Consider the following 18,469-nt stretch of genomic DNA (forward strand, 5'->3'; position numbering starts at 1 on the left):
AGAAGAGATGCCCTCTTCATTTTTGCGTTGGTATTTTCTCTCCTTTGAGTTGGCGTTTCTCATTCAAACAAACAAAAGCTGTTTTTATGTTCACTTGTCGAACCATAAGCCGTGTTTAGCCACAAAGAAATACATCTATTTTCAGTTTAAATGAAATCTGCACTCATCATGATCACATCATGAATCCTTTTTTGTTTTCTCAGCACGGTTTAAAGCAATTACTTGCACAATGGCCCTGTGGATCCCGGCTTCCTGAGTGTTGATGTGGACGTCTCCTACCTCTCCGTTCTCATACCTGAGAAAGACACAAGCAGAACGTTGTATTAATCTGCTCTAACGTCTGACAATGCATCATCACCCTGTCTTTGCTGCTTCATCTTGTACTCACACAAAGAGGAAGCGAGTGCACACATGGTCGGACACTGGACACACCCAGATATTCCTGTGTTTTTGAAGGTCCTTTGAAGTTACGACTGTTAAAACATGCAGACAACTCTAATAAAACTCTGTCACAAAATCATTCCTAAATGTTATCAAATCATGCATGCTTTTTGTAACGTAACATTTGTATCTCAAATGTACCTTCACAGAGAGCAATGCAGTTTAGATTCCTGTTTTGCAGAAACCTGGCGCGCCCATGCTGCTCCGAAGACCAGGAGGGCACACAGGGTGAGATACAACGAACGAGAGAAGACGTCCTTGTACAGAGTGCAACTAATATGAATGATGATCTACCTGTTTGATTTTGTGTAGTTGGTTGTGTTTCTTTCTGAGTTCTTCTTTGGTGGGCATTTGGTGTCGTCCTTTACCCATCTCTGCACAAACAGGATGGATCAGTTAAAAAAGAAAACGTGCTAGAATCAATAAATAATGGACATGTTTTGATACATTTTGTGTGCATTGATACCAGAGTATCCAAATGATATGCTTGAGATAGGACTCAGATAGATTCCATTCCCATATGCAGCTCCATGAAGCTTAAAGAAGACACAATGTGAACACTAATTCATTATTTTATTTAAAATCCTAAAGGTTTCATAGGTCTTAGTGTACTCCAAAGTGTGTTACAATCGCCACTGTGACATGACATTCAATTTAAAGGTTCATTTTAATTTTTCAAGGAATAAAAAAAACATTTGTATTTTCATACCGTACCTGTAATTTTGTACAAGAGGCATTAATCAGCCCATTTCTCAAAATAGAGTGCCAGTTTTCGATATGTGAACCACTGAAAGAAGAGACAATAGGGTCTAAGCATATTAAGCAAGGATCATATTCTGTATGTTGTATCAATATGAAGGTTTTATATTAGTGGCACAGCTTTGATTTTACTCACTGGAAAGCAAAGGTGCTGCCATAAAGTTTCTTGGCAGTTTGAAAACGAGCTTCTTTGGATGGAGGGCTGCTGATCAACAGGAACTGATGGGGTGTGTGCATGAACTTCAGTTGCTAATGTGGAAAAGAGTCATCAAAAGAGAGCACAAACTAAATAACATAAAACCCACTTTATGATACTATATTTGGATGCAAATTTGAACTACTATTGCTTTAAAACATATAACTACTGATTTAAGACAGCATCATTTAACTGTGAACTGCTCTATCATACCCCGTTCAGTGGAAGCTTGACAATGTGTGATCTGTTGCTTGCTAAAATCCTGTTGTCAAACATACAAACACACCTGGGTATGAATTTAAGAAACATTTGGATTTGATAACATATCAGAAAATATGTTTTTCAATTGAGAAACTCACCATTGTAGTAAGGGATGCGCGAGAGGGTCTATCTTGTCCATCTGATTCTTTATTTCAGAATAAGGACCCTGCATATAATAACAAATACTGTTTCACCCTTTTGATATTAATGCGGCTGTCAAGGAAACATTCACCAGCTTTCAGATGAGGAGGATCAGATATGATTTAAAAAAAGAAGGTATCTTGAGTGTAGGATTTATCTAAAAACCCATCACCTGTGACATCCTCCTGATTAACAAAACACTGTCCAGTGCTTTTTGCAGCCTGTCGTAGCTCTTTCTCTGCCAAAACAAAACATAGATTATTCCATCAGAATATAATAAAAGGGACATATTGAATAGTTATGGTTAAGATAGTTCAGCTGATACTTTAGGACTAAAGGCCAGGGTTTTGGGGTTGCATGGATCAACAACAGAAGGGAACGGTTCAAATATGATGCTCTTGCGTGAAGACTGGAGGGCAGCTCTGCACATGGCCACCAGCAGGTCAACTACCTGTAGAACGGCAATTACTGCAACACATCAATCTCACATTATGATCACCACGACTACTCTCTCAAAGTATTTATGTGTGTTACAAACCTCGGCACCGGTGGCAACCTCCTCCGTAGCTCCAGACATAACACCTAACGTATAAAAGGAGAACACACAAAGCTCCCTGGTGCAAACTGCTGGCTACAAATAAACACACACACACACACACACACACACACAATAGTGACAACATATTAACAGTCAACATCTGCATTTGTTTGTTTCACCCAAGAGATGTGTTTGTAGGAGCGTACCTTCAACATGGGCCCATTCTGGAACACATGTCGCTCGTCACAGACAACACAGTATTCATTCAGCGTGGGGAGTCTCTGCTCAGCATACCTCATTAACTGGGAACACAATGAAATACACAATTATAGACATTGCATTCCATCTTACTAGCTAAACCTAAAATTACAATTGTGGTGTCACACTGGATGTGGAAAAAGCATACTGTAACCACAAGCTTGATTATGGGTGCAGGAACTCTTTAATTCCCCCCTCTGAATAAAACATCACAGTACTTGGGCTCTTTATTCTTTACCTGCACCAAGAAGCCGTGCTGCAGAGTTGGGGTGGTCTTACAGTGTCTGATGGCCTGGGAGGAGAACAGCAGCTCCATCAGCTGTTTGGTACTAAGCTGTGTTGAAGACTTGACTGCTGACACCGCCACTCTCTGTGGAAGAAGAGGCACAAACACTTTTTATTAAACACTTACAGAACTTATTGAGTAATAGCGAGAGAAAGACTTAAACTCTATTAACTCTTCAATTCACCTTCCCACTGGGTGTGTAGGTGAAGAGCTCTCCTGTGGGATTCTTGATGGCGTAGGATGTTGTGTGACTTGTGAAACAGTTCATTGCTGGTGAAACGATCCTCGCTTTCAGAGCGGGTTCCTGTAGCTCACTGGACCTGCTCACGGCGAGTGAGGAAGCAGTGAAGAGAGACTTCAGACGGGATCAGCAACACAACTGCTGGATTCATTAGATTGTCACATACTTTGATGGTGGGAGCCAGATGCTAAGTCTTGCACGAAATTTCTTGATGGTTCCACTTGGCCTGAACCAGCTGTGTCTTCTCTTCTGTCGGACAACGACGTTCTCATTGGTCAGCTGTTGCCACTCGTGAGATAAGAAGACTGTGAGAACACTGAGGGACAGAATTGAAGAGTTAGTCTGAGCAATAGGCTATGGATACTATAATTAGGGCTTCAAATCTTCATCCATATTCGAACAAAAAAGAGTATCATCTAAAAAGTGACATAATGACGTGGAGGGGAGCCTTTTACATGAAAATGACCATATTAACACTCACTTCTGTAATTGTTTGCTAAGGCTGAAATTATCGGTGTTGGATGGTTGAAAGACTTCGACTGAAGGTGCTGTAGAGAGAAACATCACTTAATCTGGTGTCACATTAACTTAGGGAATTTAATTAAATAGTAAGTCTGGTTGGCAGCAGTGTTGTTGATGCTCACCAGGTCCGTCCAGATAGAGAGACGGAGAGAAGTTCAGACGGATAACGATGGGCTCTGATGGGTTAATCCTCCAGGCCTTGGCCACTTCCTCCTGTAAACACCGCACAGCCCAATCATAGTAAATAAACACAATAGGATGCCACACAAACATGTCAATATATTGTACTTGAATTGAGTGTATGGTAGAGCGGCCCCTTCTTAGTCGATCATTCGTTTTGGTCTTAGACAACTAAGAAATGCTTTTTTCATGCTGAATGACTTATTTCCAAGAAACCACTGAGCTGGTAAACTCAATATTTGAAGTGTTGCTTTTGCGGATGTTTTATGGATCTGTCGTTTAGATCAACGAATCGCTGAGTCAACTAAATTGAATGTTAGTCGACTAAAATGTTCTTTAGTCGATGGACAGCCCCAGCGAGTTGTATTAAACTTACTTCCAAAACGTTGGCGTTTACGTTTAAGTCAACATCCACATCATCAATCGACCCATACTCCCTAGAAGAAGAAAAGGAAGTAGAAATGTATTAACAACGTATCAAAGCAGCAGCAGTTCTGTTAAGACCACGAGAAAGACTGGACGTTCGGACCTGATGGAGGCTGCAGTGTCCGAATACAACGTCCTCACAGCCTCTATGTCGGCCTCAAGCTGAGGATGGTGCGTCAGGTCCGAGGTACAGGTCTCCTGCCGAGACAAACACTGACACGCTTGCCTTGTGGTCCAAACAGCTCAGCTCCACAACAGTATAAATATAATATACAATATAAAATGAATATGGTATAGTGTGGAATTGATCATTTATTCTCTGTTGTTTTGTTTGTTATGTATACTAGACATTATGTAATTGTCTCCCACTGCATGATAGAAGGCTTTATAGCTGTTAACACCGATATTATAGTGTTATAAACAATTTATTAGGTATATTCTGGTTTCACGTGTCAAGTATAATTTTAGTCCAAACTTTACGCCACAACATGCAAACCAAAGGGACCCGTTGCCATTCCACTATCCAGTCACCATCCAATGCAACCTTTTCTGTAGGTGTGCATCTTCACTCAAGTGTGTGATGATAATTAAAATGGTGCTAAAATAACATTCAAACCACCACACAGTGATGCTTACAGTGATTCCACACAGGATGTCCTCTGAGTCACTGTCCTCATCAGTTTGGCTCTCGGCCCACTGCTGGCTCTCCTGTCGGGTTAATGGGAGAAGCTGTCAATCAAAAGATCCTCTTATTTACACCACTAATTACTTCCTTCTGTCCACCCAAACGAAGTCAACTAACCATGCAGCTGAGACGGCCACTGATTTCAACACATATTCTGGTCAAACAATTGGTCCATTATGAAAATTGTTCCTAATTAATTTTGACCAACAAATCATTTAATTGCCTGATGATTCCAGTTCAAAAAATAAGAACTGTGTTGCCTGTCAATGCAAACAACTTACAACTCTAAATTGTATCCAGACTGCGATATTAAGAATGTAATGTGTATATTACATGAATAGGAGAGGCATATTTATGCTTATTAAACTCACCATGTGTTCAGTTATTTGGCACTTCTTCAGCTTCCTTCACTGTGACTGACACAATTAAACACTTTGCTAGACAAAACAAATGTGACTTAATTAGTTCAGCTACCTCTACAATACACACATATTAACACATTACTGTCACTACTTTCTTCACAATTTAAACTATATTTTCATCAACAAGATTCTTATTATTTTCCTCCCTTGATCTCAACATCTAAATTATTGAAAAAACAAATAAAATCATTCAAAAGATGAGAACATGTTTGATAATGCATTAATGATGTCAGTGGCATAAGAAGAAAACAAGCTTACCTTTCCTTCCCGTGAAGAACTTGGAGTTTTATCATATTCCAAGTGAACAAACAACGTTTTGACATACAAACAAATCTCAAGTCCCCTTGTGACGCTACAACAACAACAACAACCAGGAATATTCCTGTTTGATGGCGTGACTGGCTGCCTGTGTTCGGCTGTCCTCTTCCTCTCTGGTTTTGAACAACAGGAAGTCCCACATGTTCAGTCTCGATCTTCAGCGCCACCTGATTGGTTGCAGATACTGACGGCCTGATCAGCTGAACCTGGTCCTGATACTGGAGTCAGAGGAGGAGACCAGCAGCTCCAGGTCTAGTCAAGTGGATGCTTTTACGCTTATGGCATGAGGGCTATCCTCCCAACAGCTGACATATTTCTTTAGTAAAAGAGGAGAAAAACAAAACAGATCTGTGGTTCATACGATCCTCCAGACCAGGAGAGTCATGTTATGTCATGAGGAGCACAAAGATCCCTGGTGGCACGTTTGAAAGCTGGTGATATGTGTGATGTTTGGCATTTATTAGTCTTTCTGTCCGCCTGCTGTGCTGCAGTCTGACCTTAATCCTCAGTTACCCTTGTTAGCAGTCGCCTGCTGCTCTGCAGTCTGGCCAGATTAGACACTTCTAGGACTGCATACATCTGTTCAAGTCATCTCTCAACAAGTGCTTTTCTCCGGGTAATCCACTTAGACATGAGTAGGTGTTATGTGGCGGTGTTTATTTATAGTGGTTGGACACAATAGCATGAACCCCTGTACTTTACACTGTACACTTCTTTGTTTAAGGCGTTGCATGAACAGTAAGAAGATGAAGCAACTGAATACAGAGCTTCTGAAATTTCTGCAGAGGTGAATCACCACGTCTCACAGTGAACACAGACGTTATGAGCTATACACAAACTTAGTATTTTAAGAAGATATATTGATTTATATTGTATTATATTGTGTGGTCTTTGTGTTGCATCCACCCCCTTCTCATTTGATACACCCACTGTTATAACTTTCAGGCCTCACTCGTCCGTCCCACAAGATAAACGGATAACAAGTTCACAATGAGTTGTTAGGAATCAGCTCAAGAGATGCATGCATTAGATACAATATCTAATGCATCTGTTGAAGACACCATACAGTCGACATCAAGAATTAGCAGGACATTAATGAATAGCAGAGAGAAAGGACATGCAGTTAAAGGTCCCAAGCTGGAATTGATCTCGAGACATTCCAGGTATGTGTTCTCTTCTCCACCAGGATAAACACTTTTAAATATATAGCTTTTAAATATATAGCTTTTAAATCATTAAATGGAGAGATCTTTTTAACAATTATTTGGTAACTCATGTCATTTGTAAAAAACATGACATGTATTTATGTACAACAAACATCCAGCACAGTTCAGGTGTTCTGCAGGTTGACACATTCACCCAGACAACACTTCCACCGGTCTTCCACAAGAGGGAGCTGTTGTTGTGGAGAGGGAGACAAAGAGTATTGTACTAGATGAACTTGTGGAATGTCACTGACAATTCAACTTCATGAATCAAAATGTGTTCCTACATATATAATTAACTTAATTTGAGTTTTCTTGGGTTTTCTTGGCTTGACATCAACTGGGACCCTCAACGTAGGAACTCTATTGGGGTCTTGGGGACTCTGGGTTGCTATGGAGCAGAGACTAAGCTGGAGGCTAGCAAAGTGGATTCTAGCAGGCCGAGGAGCGGACTCACAAACGGGCTCTGGAACAGCCTGACATGGTGGTAACAATGGCCAACGGTTTCTAGGTCACTAGGTTTTGCCTCAGTCAGATCAAACTTACAAACCTTCTTGGAGAGAAGGCATCGCTCTGCTGGGTTTGTAATTGGTCAGTTTGATTTTTCACAGTTCAGGAATAGCAGGTTTGGACCCAGAAGCAGAGAACACTGACCATGAAGCAACAGGTGGTGTTCAATTATTTAAAAGGATTATAAATGTACAGAGTGCAGTCCAAAAACAGGTAACAAATCCAACACAAAGAAAATACTTTATTGAACAGGCTGGACTACTTGACACTAGGTGGGATGACAAACTAGCACAAGAAGAGGGAACCACTAAATACACAAAGACTATTTAACTAATGAAACACATGTGTAAAAAAATAAAATATACTACAGGCAGGAAAAAGACAAAAGCAGGAAGTAAAACACACATGGAACATAAAGAGTGAACCTTCAAAATAAACAGACTAAACAAAACCCCATGACATTTGCAGTGTGAACACACTACAGAGCCAAAATCTGCTTAGAATTAGTACATCGTATTAATTTAGGACATCGATAGTAAGTGTAGTTACCAGGCAGAATATAACTGAAAAATGTAGAAACTTAATGTATACATGTATGTAATATTGTTAAAATAATGTGAAATAAGAGGGGGAATTCAAACCTGCTGCACTTTTTTTCCAGTGTAACATCGAAGCTCAGACAATTTATACATTCATACATGGACCTAAAGCTAAATTTAAGGATTAAAAATAAAGGACTGAACTCTAAACTGAACTCATGCATTGAAATGTGGGTGAACTGGGAACTGTGGCATTTCTCTGCCTCCTGTTGCTCTCCCATCTTTGGGTTGAACACTAATCCTTACATGGACTGGAGGTAAAAGGTGGTTTGGAGTCAAATTTCCGCCTCTTAAAGGATCACAGCATCCACAGGCTCCATGTATATTGAGGAGTCATAAATGACACATAGGTCCATATGAATTATGGCACCATTTACGTATTTATATATATATAACATCTATGTGGGGCAAACACTCTTATAGACGGTATTTAGTTGTTTAAGCACATTTTTTTCAGCACTCACCACATGTTCTTGAACTTCTTGGTCCAGTTAAGGAAAATATTTAAAGTTCTTTTTCAAGCATATTTTAGTTCAGCAAATGAAGACGTCTCTCTTTTTTTTAACAACTCCAGTAGAGCCTTCCTATCAAATTAATACACACTGACAAAACTAATTATTCCATTTTTTCCAAACCAGTTTTTATAATCATTATTGCTATGATAACTTGAGGAAAAAGAATTGTATCTGATAAAAGTTGACACACCTCAAACACAGAGATAATATAGAAAGGGAGTTGCTCTATCTTTACATAAAACATTATTGGATTACAGCAGTGCTGAAACAGCACATTTTGATTGTATTGCATAACTTTGAGGTGAGTTTACATTCATGTTGAACATGGCACTGCATGGATCTAGTTTTCTCCTGTGGTATGTTCTAAATATGTTCTTCAGGCATGAAGCTGAACATGGCTCAACTATATATACAGTTACCATAACATACATTGACAGACACATATGGTGGGGTATATACACTGTGCTCATTACTATATGAATGACATGTGTTGCTATACCTGACTAAGTGTATTTCATGCATGTGTGCATCTGTTTAATGTCGGTTGATATTAAGTTTGCTTTGCAAGCATTTACTGTTGCTTTGGACTCATTAGCTGTTATACCCTCCAATGCAGATACTTTTCATCTTGGATGCACATTTCTTCTAATTTTGGAACATCATAACCAAGCTCTAAATGAATGCATGTTGAAAGTTATATCATTGTGCAGGAATGCTGACACAATCCCACTTCTAGTCTCATGAAACAACCTAAAATGATGCAGAACCAGCCGATCCAAACACTTGACAAACATATGTAAAAAGAAGTAAAGAGAACATTTGACAGCTTTCAAAATGAAAAAATATAGTGCAAACAAAAAAGAAGGAATATTATAATAACATTTTAGTAAATCATAAATAAATAAAAATTATAAAATGCATTCCATTATAAAGCCTTGGCACTGTTCCTGGTCAGGTGTGCATCTAAAGCCAAGTAGGATCTTGACAAATAAATAAAGTTTTTTAATTTTCACAAAATGTCCTCAAAAGAAAAGAAAACTGAGAAATACTTATATGAAACTCTTTAACAGATTTACAGATTGTGTTTGGAGTTCAAGTTAAAATTTGGAATACAAGTTAAGGTAGGGTTGAGTACATTTAGGGGTTAGAGGTCAGAACAGGAAACAAGTAGCCTGTATAATAAAAATATTTAAATACACAAGCAAACACAAGCAGGGAACAATAAAACATCTAATATTGAAACGTGCAAATGCCGTAACTCATTTAGTTTTAAAAGAAGCAAAGCAGCTTAAAATGTCATCCTTATAATTTAAAGTGTATCGGGTCAAAGTTGATGACACAGACTCATGTTCCGTCAACGGCGGAGAGTTTTGGTAATGGCCCGGCGAACAACACACGCACATGCGCTGTATCCTCTCACATTATTTGTACTTCTGTGATTTTATCTGGAAATTTGAAATTGTGTTTTTTATTTAGGTATAAAAAACAACTTCGTATACAAAACGTATGTTCAACATCGAAGTCAAAATGGTAAATGGTACATTAACTCTCGTGCCCTATATCCTGAGTCACGGGGTGTTGTTCGCACATGAAAGTAGTCCCGGTTAGTGAGGCGAATAAAACCTGTCGCTCCAACAGAACTAGTGGCGTCTTGATCCCTGCAAAGTTCACCCAGTAGGTGAGTAGCAGCAAGTATGCTATATATGTATATATATGTTATGACAGAGTGGAGATGAGATTTACAATTTAGTAGAAATATAGTTTTGATTTAATGTCTATATCAAATGATCATTTTCTGACATGTTTTTTAAAAAGTTTTAAAAAACAAAAAACAAGAACAATTCCAACTAATTTGAATCACTGATGACACTTTTTCTTCAATAACTTTAACAATATTATGAATATATTTGAAGTTATTATGCCTTATCATTGTAAACAATAATACAAATAACAAATGTGTAACGAAATGTAACTTGAATATGAGGAGAGAGCACAGTTCCTTTATGCAATCGGTACAAGGGTAACATCCCATATTGTATGTATTTTATCAGTATCCTGTTCTGGTACATCTCTGCTTTGCTTATGTATGGCTAAAGACATTTGTTTCTACTCAAACTGCATGTTTCATTAAACCTTTCTTTCTTAATGAATAGCAGGTATGTAGCAAGTATGACCTGTGACCCTGTAATTTATTACAAACATTTTTTTATTATTATTATCTGTTGTGTTACACAAATCTTTTGGAGGCGGCATTAGTCACAAATACCTCAAGGTGGCTTTGGTCTTGTCTAGCGTATATATTTATATAATAATACTACCCTTTTTTCATTAAATATTGAACATGGTCATTTTCATGATGGGTTTTTTCCTGGTATGTTAAAGTCCATAAATGCTCTCAGCTGCCCATGTTATTTCCAGTCAATGCTGGGGGCAGGAATGGATTCCCTACAACACGCCCACCGTGTGTCCATGCACTGACTGACAACACGCATGTGTCATGCATGTTGCATACCTCCATCATAGTTGAATGCAATCTGAATCCTGATAACTCTGATGTGTTTCACCTTGTAATGTCTTTTAATTGATTCTCAACAAGGATTACAATGATTTTTCAGCTTCTTCCTGGAGTTGTTTTTAGTGTGTGTCATTTACCTTTAGCCTTTGTCAAGTGACCAGCTCCTCTTCTTCAGCTGCATATAAACTAGCGCTGGAATGTGGGAGCGAACAGTCAGGCAGCGCAGACTGTTGTTCTTACTCATTACACAGGCTGTTCAGCCCCTCCACAGAGGTCACACACCTTCCTACAAATGTGCATTCAGCTAGAACCACACTTTAGTTTCTTATTTACCTTTCACACTCTTTCAATATGTATGTGCTGACATTTATGTGATAATTGATGACGTTAATTTAGCTTCTATTTCAAGGTCTTGTTTTTCAGGCGCATATTGAGTCACCGTTTAGATCATCAGTATCGATCATCACATGTTTCCTCCTCTGTCTCCACAGGACGTTTCCTGCAGACACAGATTCAGTCATGTCGAAGTCAAAGGATATGAGCATCATTCACACCCAGCAGATGCATGCTGCCATGGCGGACACTTTGCTTGAGCACATGTGTCTGCTGGACATCGACTCTGAACCCGCTGTGTCTCGCAACACCGGCATCATCTGCACAATCGGTCAGACTCAATAACTTGTTACCCAATCGTGACAAAGATTGTTCTCATTGTATCTTACAAACATCATATTTAAGCATTGTATTGATTCACCTGTCTTGATGCAGGGCCTGCCTCCAGATCTGTGGAAATGGCCAAGGAAATGATCAAGGCCGGGATGAACATTGCAAGAATGAACTTCTCTCATGGCACCCACGAGGTGGGTCAAGGATGAGAAATATTCAGCAAATATAATTTTTGCTTTTTAAACTATTTCCATCTTCAAAGCTTCGCCTTAGCTGTATAGCCTGCTGCGCGACACAATCCCAAATGTTGATATCAGGCAAAAACACCTGCTGTGACATCACTAATTCAAGTGTGTGCAGATTTTGAACCCAGACGGAGCAGAACAGCAGTAGCTTCTTTACCCTCTGCTAGTAATTCAGAGTAGATTTACCCTTTACAGCTGCAGCCGTCAGAGTGACATTTCTCTTGGCCTAGCTGTGTGTGGCTGTAATGTGATCTATGAGCTGGTACTTGCCCCTTCAGTACCGCGTCTGTGTTGTACTTGAGATTTAGCGAGCCAACTGCATCACTGCCAACTGTTTTTTCGATCTTATACTAGTGACCCTGTCACCTTTAAAAGTCATGCCTCTTTACCTTTTCCACTGTCACCTGAGTGGATGAGCCTTCAAATCGATCCTCAGCCGTAGCATGAACACCCACGGTTAATATTTGGATTTTCAAAGGTTAAAAGCAGTGTTTTTTTTTCTGGTGCAGCTCAATTGTCCGATTTGCTTGTGAGTTGTCTGTCCAGTCTGTGTTTTGGTCAGAACTTCAGAAAATCACAGTCGATACCTGATTTTTTACGAGAAGGACAAAATAGATCTGACCTCAGTCTCATTGGTGTGTCGGTTGTCAGTTTAGCTATAAATAGTTAGCCTTGCAGCAACAGTGCGAGTAGAAGGCATGTAGCGAAACCACAGAGAGTCATTCATTATTGACTGAAGACAGTAGTATTGTGCGTATTAGACAGTCAACTTGTTGTTTTTGCATTTATTAAAGCCTTATTAATTGAAGCAGACAGAGTAGCAGTTCTTCACATCCATCACATGAAGTTGAAAATTAAAAGTATCAGATTTTTATTTGATTTGTCGAACACCCCGCTTTAATTAAATCAAATCCAATTATTTGTCATCAGATATTTTGGAAACTATTCATATAATCCCTGACAACTATTTGTGTCCATGTCATGAGCTAAACATGTGTTGCAGTTGTCATTCAAGATGTACTGCTTATGTAACCGTGCTGTCCTTGTGACTGCACGACCACGTTTGCCCACCTGTTGTATCTGCATTTTAGGAACCTAAATACAACTAGGTTTTATGACTTTGTTCACTAATGTAAATTTGGTCCCTTTTTTATGCTATTTTAGATTCATTGGGATTTTCAATGTGATAACATATGTTTAACATCTCATGTCATGCAGTACCATGCTGAAACCATCAAGAATGTCCGTGAGGCAGCGGAGAGCTTCGGCCCCGGATCTGCTGACTACAGACCAGTGGCCATCGCTCTGGACACCAAGGGACCAGAAATCAGGACCGGACTTATCAAGGGCGTGAGTTTTTGCCAAAGTACCATGGCTCCAATGAGGCCATTACTGATTCATTTCACAAACAATTGTTTGAAGGTTTGATGCAGAGGTTTTTATCCTCAGAGCAAACATGCTCTCTCTCTCTCTCTCTCTCTCTCTCTCTCTCTCGTTTAGAGTGGCACTGCTGAGGTTGAGCTCAAGAAGGGTGAAACCATCAAGCTCACACTCGACGACCATTTCATGGAGAATTGTGACGAGAAAGTTCTGTGGCTCGACTACAAGAACATCACCAAGGTTGTGCAGATTGGAAGCCACATCTACATTGACGACGGTCTGATTTCCCTCCTGGTTAAAGAAGTTGGTAAGCACACAAACAATCATCTGTTTGATTCCTCTTGTCTAGCTTCCATGCAGATTTAGCTTTCACCTTTCTGCGTCGTGGTGGAAATGAAATGTCTCTTCATTCCGTGCGTCCTAAGGCAACGACTACCTGATGTGTAACATTGAGAATGGTGGATTGCTGGGCAGCAAGAAAGGCGTCAACCTGCCTGGAGCTGCCGTTGACCTGCCTGCTGTGTCTGAGAAAGACATTCAGGATCTGGAGTTCGGCGTGCAGCAGGGTGTCGACATGGTTTTTGCCTCCTTCATCCGCAAGGCTGCTGACGTTCAGGCTGTCAGGAAGGTGCTGGGCGAGAAGGGCAAGAACATCAAGATCATCAGCAAGCTGGAGAACCACGAGGGTGTGCGCAGGTGGTGGCATTACCAAACGGTCACACTTGAATCTCAACAGATCCGAAACGTTGAAAAATGTAGAAACATTTTTTTTTTACCGATAGATTCGATGAGATCCTGGAGGCTAGTGATGGCATCATGGTTGCCCGTGGAGACCTGGGCATTGAAATCCCAACAGAGAAGGTCTTCATCGCGCAGAAGATGATGACTGGCAGGTGCATGAGGGTCGGCAAGCCCATCACATGTGCAACACAGGTCGGTGACATCAGGTGGACAACGATTTTGTCGAAAGCATTTTAAAAAGAAAAGTGTATCAGAGAGTCTTTTTGTTCCTCCTCAGATGCTGGAGAGCATGACCAAGAAACCCCGCCCTACTCGAGCCGAGGCCAGCGATGTCGCCAACGCCGTGATGGACGGCAATGACTGCATCATGCTGAGTGGTGAGACCGCCAAGGGAGACTATCCCCTGGAGGCCGTGCTCACACAGCACAGGGTAAGAGCACCATTGATTGGCCCCGTTCCTGAATGTGAAAAGCCCTTTCCTGTGCTTTTGCATGTTTTGATCAGCTTTATTTTTATTATTATATGACATAAAAATTGTACCAAGCACCTGTGTGTCTCATCTGTTTATATGTTTGAGGCTGTAAGAAAGCCTGCTGTATTAAAGTCCTCTAACACTTGTTGTGGCCTGTGGTGCATTCACGTGCCTCAGGGAAACTCTGGAATCGATGTCAAAAGAGTTGGCTGCCAAACAGCAATGTTTTTAATGACAAAAGCTACCAAATTCACACGATCAAGCAACACATGTGTGCTGGTAACCTCATGGCGTTGTCCGTTTTGTACAGACCGGAAAGCAACTTGTCGCCCTTAAAAGAGAAATAAACGTTTTAATTTCGGTGCGTAATTTATGTGTTGACCACTTTCAGAAAAACTGTGCTCTGTGCGTTTTAATAATTTATTATCATCATCTGACGACAAGTTCCATAAAGGTGCACGATCAACATCATGAATAATGAACAATTTACTAACACTAAAATGTACTCCTCCCAACAGTAAATATAAACAGTAAGTTTCTAAATCATGTAGAATGAAGAAAAAGTATAATTTACATCATTGGTACCAGCTGGGGGTTTAACTGACAGCGTGTTTAGTGTTCGTTTAACTTGCTCTGTGCATCGCCTGGCTTGTGTGACTGCAGCCTGTAATTTGTCCTTTTTTTATTTTCCCATGTTCAGATTGCCCGTGAAGCCGAGGCCGCCATGTACCACAGGCAAATGTTCGAGGAGCTGCGTCGCACCACTCATCTGACCCGTGACCCAACGGAGACCTCCGCTATCGGTGCCGTCGAGGCTTCCTTCAAGTGCTGCGCCAGCGCCATCATCGTGCTCACCAAGACCGGCAGGTGAGACTTGAAAATGAAGAAGCCCGTCCTGTAAACCGTAAAGCTCTGACTCATAATATCCGACACGGTGCGCATTGTGAGAAAAGAAAGTGGTGCATTATACCATCTCTCTCTATCTCTCCGCCTTCGCTCCCTCCGCAACACAAGCCCTTGGCTCAGATGAAGTGTGCCAACTTTTACAATCTGTGACCTTTTGAGATCTGAACCCTGACATTTTACAAGTTAATTTTAACTCCCTGTTCATTCCTCTCTACTTGAGAGATCATCCACAGAGCACATGATACAGAAGGCGTGTTAGTGTCAGCTGGGCGGATTTCCTAATGATAATGGCACGATTAAAGCAGCTATAATTAACATTTCCATATTTACAATGGATCACGTGACTACTTATTTGTAAAAGCAGAGCATTATCACCCATCTCTACTGTTCACCTCAGCACAATTATAGCACGTTTCAGCTTATTGTTTCGCTGCATGTGTTCCGTTTTGGTTCATTTTCTCTGCTCTCATATCTGCAAAAAAGCTATAAAAACCCACTATACACGTCTGCTCAGCAAACAGACTAAATAACATAGTTGACCATTTAGCAGATAAAGAGACAGATATTCTCCTCAGGAATTGGTCGAAACAAAAAAAGTAGCTAAGAGAATGTGAATATTGGACAATTAAACACTTTATAATAACTGCACGCTATGAAGCATTATATAATACTTAATTTACAAATGGTGAATCCATCATTTATAAAGTGTGGATCAATGCTTTAAAAATGAGAAATTAAGTGTTAAACTCATACTTAACTAATGCTTCATAGCGTGCAGTTATTATAAAGTGTTACCACAACTTCAAATGAATGCTAATGTCGCTACGTAGCTTCTGAATGTACAAATAAGCAATTGTTTACTATAAAGTTCACCGTATCAACTTAAGAGGTGATATGTCAATGTTGTGTTTTACTACTCTACTACTTTACTACTTTACTACTTCCGCTGACCACCAGTTTTAGAATTGGGGTTAAAGTTGATTTCAGTTCTACGTCTTTGTAATAACTTGTACTTCCTGCCTGCAGGTCTGCTCACATGCTGTCGAGGTACAGGCCCCGTGCCCCCATCATCGCTGTGACTCGCTGTGCCCAGACCGCCCACCAGGCCCACCTGTACCGCGGTATCTACCCTGTGCTCTACACCAAAACTGCCAACGATGTCTGGGCCGAGGACGTTGACGTGCGTGTGAACTTTGCCCTGGAAGTTGGTGAGTGTTTTTTGGTTTAAATTACTCTCAAAATAGAGGATTGTAACGGGGCACGAGGTATGGGATAAATGTGTTAATTGACAAGACTATATATCTAATTAACTGAATGCTTCTTTTTCCACTAATGCCTCTTTTTTACTTTTTGTAGGCAAGCACCGCAAATTCTTCAAGTCTGGAGATGTTGCCATTGTTGTGACTGGCTGGCGCCCAGGTAGCGGTTACACCAACACGATGAGAGTTGTGCTGGTGCCTTGAACTTCATCAGAGGACATTAGTAACCGCTCCCCCGCCCCTCTCCTGTAACCTGTAACCTGCCTCCCCGTTTTGGACTTTTCTTTTCTCTCGGTCTCCATCACCAACAGAAAATCAAAACCAGGCCGCTCCTCCAAAGGACTTTTGAAGGTGTCGTTCAGACAGTAACGGCTTGCTTCCTGTATCCATATATGACAGTTATTGTCTGAATCCGGCTGCCAGAGACTGAGCTCAAACCCTTTCAATGGAAACTCTTCTGTCGTGTCTGTGTCGATTGTGTTTGCATGGTGAACAGAGTGGAAATCAGTGTTTCTCTGCATTCACTGTAAAGTACATATTTAGTCATGTCCTTGTTTTTTGGATAAACATAAGTATGTACCGATATTGCCTTATCCAGTGTTTCATGCTGAACTGACAGCTGGCACAAAGTCATCCAGCGGGTTTCTCTCCATTAAAAGGAATTATGGGGTCAACTGTGTTTGCTTTCCTCTCATAATCACCGTCACACTAAACAGAAGAGTCATTTCTTTCATTCAGTGTCTTTCATGCTAAGTACAGCGAATCATATTTTTATGCCTCACGTCATGAGAGAGATAACAGGAAACAATGGACAGATACTTCAATGGAAAAACAACATCAGACTATAATCGAGGAAGAAGTCACATTAAATACTGTTTTACTGAAGAAAAAGTTTCAATACCAAGATACTCTGTTACAAGTAAAAGTCCTACATTACATTTGTTCCTGAATTAAAATTACAAAAGTATTAGCATCAACATATACCCAAAATACAAAATGTAATATGTAGAATGTCCCATTTACGAACAATAATGAGTTATAATTATTGATGCAATAATGTACATCACTTTAATCTGGTAAATATGGGGCATTTTGTATATTGCCAGGCAGCTTGCACATTTCACTAAGTTAAAAAAGTTTTAAAACATTCTTATCCATAATAATATATCATATTTTAGTTGTTGATTTTTTAAATATTATTAATCTGAATCTGCAAAGTAACTAAAAGGTATCAAATAAAGCACAGAAGCATAAAGTAGCTGAAAAGTATGTAAAGTAAAGTATGAATACCTCTGGATCAACCTTACAATCTTAATCAATTTAATTGTAGTCAAACCTTGCAGTAGCACTGAATACTCACTAATCCAGAAGTTAGCAACCCCGTGAACATAACAGATCATTTCTGTACTGACGAGCCGAATATCTGGCAGATTACAATCCTGGCTATTTTGAATGTCGGCATCATGCAGTTTTCAATTTATAATCCGCCTTAAAGTCTGATCAGATTCTCCATAAATGTCACGCTCGACTATTGTAAAAGAAATCAACAGCTAAGACGAGCATCATTGACCATGTTATTTTATTGCACTGAATTCAGTAGCTAAAATAAAATATGCCTAACATACATAGGTGGTGGATTCCTCAGATGTGTTGGTTGAAAGGCAGCAAAATAAGAAATAAATATATAAATAGATGAATGAGTAACACCTCCTCTCCTACACAAATTGAATGCACTCAAACTAACCTTACACTCAACCCGAGCCTCTGGCAGGTGGTGTGGTG

General features: G+C 40.0%; 2 protein-coding genes across 2 annotated transcripts; one reads left to right on the forward strand and one right to left on the reverse strand.

Annotated features, from left to right (window-relative positions):
* Positions 1–124: 124 nt before the first annotated feature.
* On the reverse strand, positions 125–6,253 carry LOC117731985 (protein mono-ADP-ribosyltransferase PARP6-like). Its single transcript, XM_034534574.1, has 22 exons — positions 6,188–6,253; positions 4,886–4,957; positions 4,353–4,447; positions 4,200–4,260; positions 3,766–3,856; positions 3,603–3,669; positions 3,288–3,437; positions 3,065–3,200; positions 2,833–2,964; positions 2,543–2,638; positions 2,337–2,429; positions 2,124–2,249; positions 1,971–2,036; positions 1,756–1,823; positions 1,610–1,658; positions 1,337–1,449; positions 1,156–1,228; positions 908–977; positions 736–815; positions 583–643; positions 389–473; positions 125–295 (listed from the first exon to the last, which is right to left on the reverse strand). Exons 1-22 carry the CDS (start codon positions 6,251–6,253, stop codon positions 178–180), a joined length of 1,968 nt encoding a protein of 655 aa, XP_034390465.1. The 3' UTR covers positions 125–177.
* Positions 6,254–10,167: 3,914 nt separating this feature from the next.
* Positions 10,168–16,891, forward strand: LOC117732349 (pyruvate kinase PKM-like). Its single transcript, XM_034535247.1, has 11 exons — positions 10,168–10,181; positions 11,510–11,682; positions 11,787–11,878; positions 13,148–13,279; positions 13,430–13,616; positions 13,735–14,005; positions 14,092–14,242; positions 14,328–14,480; positions 15,223–15,389; positions 16,455–16,636; positions 16,785–16,891. The coding sequence occupies exons 2-11, from the start codon at positions 11,538–11,540 to the stop codon at positions 16,889–16,891; spliced, it is 1,587 nt and encodes a 528-aa protein (XP_034391138.1). The 5' UTR covers positions 10,168–10,181; positions 11,510–11,537.
* The last annotated feature ends 1,578 nt before the right edge of the window (positions 16,892–18,469 follow it).

The sequence above is a fragment of the Cyclopterus lumpus genome, chromosome 6, assembly GCF_009769545.1.
Source record: "Cyclopterus lumpus isolate fCycLum1 chromosome 6, fCycLum1.pri, whole genome shotgun sequence".
In the NCBI taxonomy this organism is placed as follows: domain Eukaryota; kingdom Metazoa; phylum Chordata; class Actinopteri; order Perciformes; family Cyclopteridae; genus Cyclopterus; species Cyclopterus lumpus.

What these genes read in the sequence shown, in the direction of transcription:
- LOC117731985 (XM_034534574.1), bottom strand. Translation starts at nt 6,253, where the DNA reads ATGTATGCAGTCCTAGAAGTGTCTAATCTGGCCAGACTGCAGAGCAGC. An exon ending in ACATCCTGTGTGGAATCACT is followed by an intron (nt 4,448 to 4,885) that starts GTAAGCATCACT and finishes TTGTCTCGGCAG; the next exon opens with GAGACCTGTACCTCGGACCT. An exon ending in AGAATGGGCCCATGTTGAAG is followed by an intron (nt 2,430 to 2,542) that starts GTACGCTCCTAC and finishes GTTTATTTGTAG; the next exon opens with CCAGCAGTTTGCACCAGGGA.
- LOC117732349 (XM_034535247.1), top strand. Translation starts at nt 11,538, where the DNA reads ATGTCGAAGTCAAAGGATATGAGCATCATTCACACCCAGCAGATGCAT. An exon ending in CCTCCTGGTTAAAGAAGTTG is followed by an intron (nt 13,617 to 13,734) that starts GTAAGCACACAA and finishes GTGCGTCCTAAG; the next exon opens with GCAACGACTACCTGATGTGT. An exon ending in CCGTGCTCACACAGCACAGG is followed by an intron (nt 14,481 to 15,222) that starts GTAAGAGCACCA and finishes TCCCATGTTCAG; the next exon opens with ATTGCCCGTGAAGCCGAGGC.